Source organism: Idiotropiscis lumnitzeri, chromosome 4, assembly GCF_059441095.1.
Source record: "Idiotropiscis lumnitzeri isolate Australia: NSW breed Sydney's pygmy pipehorse chromosome 4, RoL_Ilum_1.0, whole genome shotgun sequence".
Taxonomy (NCBI): Eukaryota; Metazoa; Chordata; class Actinopteri; order Syngnathiformes; family Syngnathidae; genus Idiotropiscis; species Idiotropiscis lumnitzeri.
The window spans coordinates 25,734,877-25,741,386 of record NC_142394.1 but is presented as its reverse complement, the minus strand read 5'-3'; the positions used below and the strand labels follow the sequence as shown (position 1 = coordinate 25,741,386).

At 48.7% G+C, this 6,510-nt stretch overlaps 1 protein-coding gene across 1 annotated transcript in view; it reads right to left on the bottom strand.

Moving 5' to 3' along the window:
- Positions 1-1,391: 1,391 nt before the first annotated feature.
- Positions 1,392-6,510, bottom strand: part of LOC148338840 (uncharacterized) — a 32,023-nt gene continuing 26,904 nt past the window's right edge. Inside the window, exons 74-82 of the mRNA XM_088293508.1 lie at positions 6,025-6,507; positions 3,857-5,838; positions 2,875-3,823; positions 2,724-2,788; positions 2,477-2,652; positions 2,125-2,324; positions 1,946-2,007; positions 1,688-1,836; positions 1,392-1,593 (exon numbers count right to left, since the gene is read on the bottom strand). Coding sequence (XP_088149634.1) covers positions 1,505-1,593; positions 1,688-1,836; positions 1,946-2,007; positions 2,125-2,324; positions 2,477-2,652; positions 2,724-2,788; positions 2,875-3,823; positions 3,857-5,838; positions 6,025-6,507 — 4,155 coding nt within the window. The 3' untranslated portion in view covers positions 1,392-1,504. The remainder of the gene's footprint in view (positions 1,594-1,687; positions 1,837-1,945; positions 2,008-2,124; positions 2,325-2,476; positions 2,653-2,723; positions 2,789-2,874; positions 3,824-3,856; positions 5,839-6,024; positions 6,508-6,510) is intronic.

Genomic DNA, 6,510 nt, shown 5'->3' with positions numbered 1-6,510 from the left:
AAAATTAAATTTTAATTCATTTTTTTGTTGTTGTTGTTGTGGTAATATCTTTCTTTCCTGTCTCTTGGGACTGAGGGAACATTTTATTTAATAAACATAATCTTTCAAATAATAAAGATTATTATTCATAGAACATGTACCACACAACATGCACGCAACTTATGTTCCCGTAAACTTTTTAGCATGGGAGAACGAAGAAAACATAGTTACTTTATGCAACCGTGTTATGCATATGATGAGAATAAGACGCTTGTTTTTTGTTTTTTTTTGTTTTATTACATCCGTAAGTTAGTCCTCTTAGTCAGCAGTAACAACTAGCTTAGCGGCTAGCTTCTACTCCTGACAGAAAGCTAACATTCCTCCGCATCTATTACCTGCAACCCCGTTTCTGTGATTGCAGTGACAGAGTTCTACGACATGAAACGGGTTCTCCACTTTACTCAGACCTTAGAAACTATCATTTGTATTTTTTAATCATTATTATTACTTTTGTAGCATTAGTTAAAGGTTTATTTTCCAAGAAATATGAAGCCCAAATGTCCTCCACGTTTGATTGCGAGTGTCCATCTCATACAGTGCTCCCACCGCTGACAAAAAGAATTCAATTTACCTTAATTGGCCAGAAAAAGATTTATCGACGACTAATAATGCAGATTTGTTCATCTATCTATGCCAGTGATGTTTTGTGACGAGGAGTACAATTAAATGCTCTTCCACGAGATAGCACAAGGTACATAGATTCACCTGTTGTGATACGTTCCCTTGACATTGCAAAAGACTTTTTGATTTCAAGAGGACAACAAATCTCTGCTCTGTATTAACTATCATGTCTATTTTTGAAAGAAGGAACATCAGCCAGTGATGAAACACAAAACCACTGGACACTGCATTTGATATTTGTACAGCTTACAATAACTTTAATTATTATCTAACGTGCAAAGGTTTTATTTTTTTTTTTAAAGGCAGTGGCCACACAACAAATAAGTGGCGATAAATCCCAGAAACACAAATTATTGTAATTTTTCCATATTACTTTTTCCCCACTTTTCTAAAGGTTCTAAAATGTATTGTACAAAAGCTTTCATTTCTATTCAACGCTCAAAGGCTTTTGTGCTTGTACAATCTAAAAAGGATTTCATTCGTATACAGTTTGTAAAGATGTTAGTTCTTGTCGTCGAAAGGTTTCAAGTCTTAATACAGTGACCAAAAACTTTAATTCAAGGTAGTAGTATCTGGAGACTTAAATTTTTATACAGTATGCTAAGTCTGAATTAGCATACAGTGTATTACGGCTTTAATTTCAAAATGTTTGAAGGCTTTAATTCTTACACACTGTGCAAAGTCTTTAATTTTCATACAGCTTACAAAATTCATATACAATGTGCGTTGAGTGATAAATGCAACATTTCCATATACATGTAACTTAATGATGCAACAATCGGCGACCCCCAAGGGACCCGTTTTGGGCCCCCCGACCCTTATTTGTCAAACGGGCCCAAAGAGGCTACTGCTGGCTCGCCAGTAACCACGACAACAGCACCACGCCAAATGCGGTGATGCGGCTCGTCTTATGTCTCGCTCCACTTGAAACCACTATTGAAAAAAAAATAAACACATAAATCAATACACCTCGAAACATTGTGCAAAATCACATTTTTTAAAAAAAATTTTTTATGATATAGCTTACGTATGCCGTCCACAAAAATGGATGAGGTGTTCACGTTGAAGGCCGTGATGTTGGGCGCGGCGTTGATTAAAACGTTAGCAATGGCGTTATTGCTGGGCACCAAGCTAGATGTGAATCTCAAGTCCATGTTGTTGATTATGGAGCCGTTACTGCAAAAAAAAATATATGTATAATAATTATAAAATCCTGATTTATGAATACGAGACATAGAGTTCTACTTATATGGTGTTTTTTTATTTTTTTTATTTTATACATTACCTGAATGATGTTACTGTCAGGTCTTTAAACGATGAAAATGTGATGTTGTAGAGTGGCTCAAGCTGCGGAGAAAGCATCATAACTTATCAGCTTTGTTTTTCTTTGAGTTTGAATTCTGACAATGAAAGCATTTTTCTTCTATTAATAATTTGGTAAAGAGAGCATTCCTAGCACCTCACCGTCGTCTTGATGAGAGCTGCTCGACTGACAAACGCGGTAGACGACTGATTGAGCAAGTCGCTTGTGAAAGTCTCGCCAACGGACGTAAACCTCAAAGTCCGCGTGATGAGTGACGTAGCGCTAGTAACGGTGGCGGTCGTTGCTGGAGCCGCAGTGGTGTTGGCTTTTGCGGTCGTTGAATTTGTTTTGTGTGGAGATTCTAGAAAGACAATTGGAAAACACTTGGGTAACTCTAGTCCACACAACAATTTTACTCCAACAAAAATTACAACAATTTCCGATAATACCGGTCGAACAGACAAAATGATGGCACAGCAAAAATCCAAAAGGTTTTCACGTCAGTAGACTCACGAATGACTTGAATGCTTTCGGCGACGAGGCTGACGTTGAACGTGTTGTTGGGCTGACCGAGTGTTTCCTCTAAGGTGGCGACGACAACCTCATCCGCAGGAGTCGAAGATGTGTTCCTGAACTCCAGTCCGACGTCCACGCGTGTATTTTCCATTCGTGTCAACAACACAGCACGGCTGTATTGCAAAAACGAACAATCTAGTCTCTGTTGGAAATACTCTAATGCAAAACATTTGCATAAACTTACAAAATCCGAATAACAAAGGTGCGGATGAAGATAAAACCGAATCTCTGCCTGTAGATTGCGTCACACTGTGACATGGAGGGGAAAAAAAGACAAATTAGATAATAGAAACAATAGAAAAGAAAACCATACTCAAGATGACAACTGGACCCACAGATGTGACAACTCTATTTTGAAGAGCTTGGTACTGTGCACTGTTGACATTATTGAATTCTTCCACAAACGGCTCCTCCAAAGTTGCTGACAGCACAACAACCGGTGGTGAAGATGTAGGGACTGCTGCTTGAGTTGTTGGATTCGGAGCAGTAGTCCTTTGAGTTACAGGGACAAGGTTGGTGGTTGGCCCTTGAGTTGCAGGGACATGGGTGGTGGTTGGCCCTTGAGTTGCAGGGACATGGGTGGTGGTTGGCGCTTGAGTTGCAGGGACATGGGTGGTGGTTGGCCCTTGAGTTGTAGGGTCATCGGTGGTGGTTGGCCCTTGAGTTGCAGGGACATGGGTGGTGGTTGGCCTTGGAGTTGTAGGGACATGGGTGGTGGTTGGCCTTGGAGTTGTAGGGACAAGGGTGGTGGTTGGCGCTTGAGTTGTAGGGACATGGGTGGTGGTTGGCGCTTGAGTTGCAGGGACATGGGTGGTGGTTGGCCCTTGAGTTGCAGGGACAAGGGTGGTGGTTGGCCCTTGAGTTGCAGGGACAAGGGTGGTGGTTGGCGCTTGAGTTGCAGGGACATGGGTGGTGGTTGGCCCTTGAGTTGCAGGGACAAGGGTGGTGGTTGGCCCTTGAGTTGCAGGGACATGGGTGGTGGTTGGCCTTGGAGTTGTAGGGACATGGGTGGTGGTTGGCCTTGGAGTTGTAGGGACAAGGGTGGTGGTTGGCGCTTGAGTTGTAGGGACATGGGTGGTGGTTGGCCCTTGAGTTGCAGGGACATGGGTGGTGGTTGGCCCTGGAGTTGTAGGGACATGGGTGGTGGTTGGCCCTTGAGTTGTAGGGACATGGGTGATGGTTGGCGCTTGAGTTGTAGGGACATGGGTGGTGGTTGGCCCTTGAGTTGTTGGGACATGGGTGGTTGTTGGCCCTTGAGTTGCAGGGACATGGGTGGTGGTTGGCCTTGGAGTTGTAGGGACAAGGGTGGTGGTTGGCCCTTGAGTTGTTGGGACATGGGTGGTGGTTGGCCCTTGAGTTGCAGGGACATGGGTGGTGGTTGGCCCTTGAGTTGCAGGGACATGGGTGGTGGTTGGCCCTTGAGTTGCAGGGACATGGGTGGTGGTTGGCCTTGGAGTTGTAGGGACAAGGGTGGTGGTTGGCGCTTGAGTTGTAGGGACATGTGTGGTGCTTGGCCCTTGGGTTGTAGGGACATGGGTGGTGGTTGGCCCTTGAGTGTTAGGGACATGGGTGGTGGTTGGCCCTTGAGTTGTTGGGACATGGGTGGTGGTTGGCCCTTGAGTTGTAGGGACATGGGTGGTGGTTGGCCCTTGAGTTGTAGGGACATGGGTGATGGTTGGCGCTTGAGTTGTAGGGACATGGGTGGTGGTTGGCCCTTGAGTTGTAGGGACAAGGGTGGTGGTTGGCCCTTGAGTTGTAGGGACATGGGTGGTGGTTGGCCCTTGAGTTGTAGGGACATGGGTGGTGGTTGGCGCTTGAGTTGTAGGGACATGGGTGGTGGTTGGCCCTTGAGTTGTAGGGACATGGGTGGTGGTTGGCCCTTGAGTTGTAGGGACAAGGGTGGTGGTTGGCCCTTGAGTTGTAGGGACAAGGGTGGTGGTTGGCCCTTGAGTTGTAGGGACATGGGTGGTGGTTGGCCCTTGAGTTGTAGGGACATGGGTGGTGGTTGGCCCTTGAGTTGTAGGGACATGGGTGGTGGTTGGCCCTTGAGTTGTAGGGACAAGGGTGGTGGTTGGCCCTTGAGTTGTAGGGACATGGGTGGTGGTTGGCCCTTGAGTTGTAGGGCCATGGGTGGTGGTTGGCACTTGAGTTGAAGGGGCATGGGTGGTGGTTGGCACTTGAGTTGAAGGGACATGGGTGGTGGTTGGCCCTTGAGTTGTAGGGACATGGGTGGTGGTTGGCCCTTGAGTGGTCGGGATATCGGTACTGATTGGCCCTTGACTTGCAGGGACATGGGTGGTGGTTGGCCCTTGAGTTGTAGGGACATGGGTGGTGGTTGGCCCTTGAGTTGTAGGGATATCGGTACTGATTGGCCCTTGACTTGCAGGGACATGGGTGGTGGTTGGACCTTGAGTTGTAGGGACATGGGTGGTGGTTGGCCCTTGAGTTGTAGGGGCATGGGTGGTGGTTGGCACTTGAGTTGTAGGGACATGGGTGGTGGTTGGCCCTTGAGTTGTAGGGACATGGGTGGTGGTTGGCCCTTGAGTTGTAGGGGCATGGGTGGTGGTTGGCACTTGAGTTGAAGGGACATGGGTGGTGGTTGGTGCTTGAGTTGTAGGGACAAGGGTGGGGGTTGGCCCTTGAGTGGTCGGGATATCGGTACTGATTGGCCCTTGACTTGCAGGGACATGGGTGGTGGTTGGACCTTGAGTTGTAGGGACATGGGTGGTGGTTGGCCCTTGAGTTGTAGGGATATCGGTACTGATTGGCCCTTGACTTGCAGGGACATGGGTGGTGGTTGGACCTTGAGTTGTAGGGACATGGGTGGTGGTTGGCACTTGAGTTGAAGGGACATGGGTGGTGGTTGGTGCTTGAGTTGTAGGGACAAGGGTGGGGGTTGGCCCTTGAGTTGTAGGGACATGGGTGGTGGTTGGCCCTTGAGTTGTAGGGACATGGGTGGTGGTTGGCCCTTGAGTTGTAGGGACATGGGTGGTGGTTGGCCCTTGAGTTGTAGGGACATGGGTGGTGGTTGGCCCTTGAGTTGTAGGGACATGGGTGGTGGTTGGCCCTTGAGTTGCAGGGACAAAGGTTGTGGTTGGCTCATCAGTGGGGGCTAGCCCTTGAGTGGTGGTTGGCCCTTGAGTTGCTGGCACATGGGTGGTGGATGGCCCCTGAGTTGTAGGGACATGGGTGGTGGTTGGCCCTTGAGTTGTAGGGACATGGGTGGTGGTTGGCCCTTGAGTTGTAGGGACATGGGTGGTGGTTGGCCCTTGAGTTGCAGGGACAAGGGTTGTGGTTGGCTCATCAGTGGGGGCTGGCCCTTGAGTGGTAGTTGGCCCTTGAGTTGTAGGGGCATGGGTGGTGGTTGGCACTTGAGTTGAAGGGACATGGGTGGTGGTTGGTGCTTGAGTTGTAGGGACAAGGGTGGGGGTTGGCCCTTGAGTGGTCGGGATATCGGTACTGATTGGCCCTTGACTTGCAGGGACATGGGTGGTGGTTGGCCCTTGAGTTGTAGGGACATGGGTGGTGGTTGGCCCTTGAGTTGTAGGGACATGGGTGGTGGTTGGCCCTTGAGTTGTAGGGACATGGGTGGTGGTTGGCCCCTGAGTTGTAGGGACATAGGTGGTGGTTGGCCCTTGAGTTGTAGGGACGTGGGTGGTGGTTGGCGCTTGAGTTGTAGGGACATGAGTGGTGGTTGGCCCTTGAGTTGTAGGGCCATGGGTGGTGGTTGGCCCTTGAGTTGTAGGGACATGGGTGGTGGTTGGCCCTTGAGTTGTAGGGACAAGGGTTGTGGTTGGCTCATCAGTGGGGGCTAGCCCTTGAGTGGTGGTTGGCCCTTGAGTTGCTGGCACATGGGTGGTGGATGGCCCCTGAGTTGTAGGGACATGGGTGATGGTTGGCACTTGAGTTGAAGGGACGTGGGTGGTGGTTGGCGCTTGAGTTGTAGGGACATGGGTGGTGGTTGGCCCCTG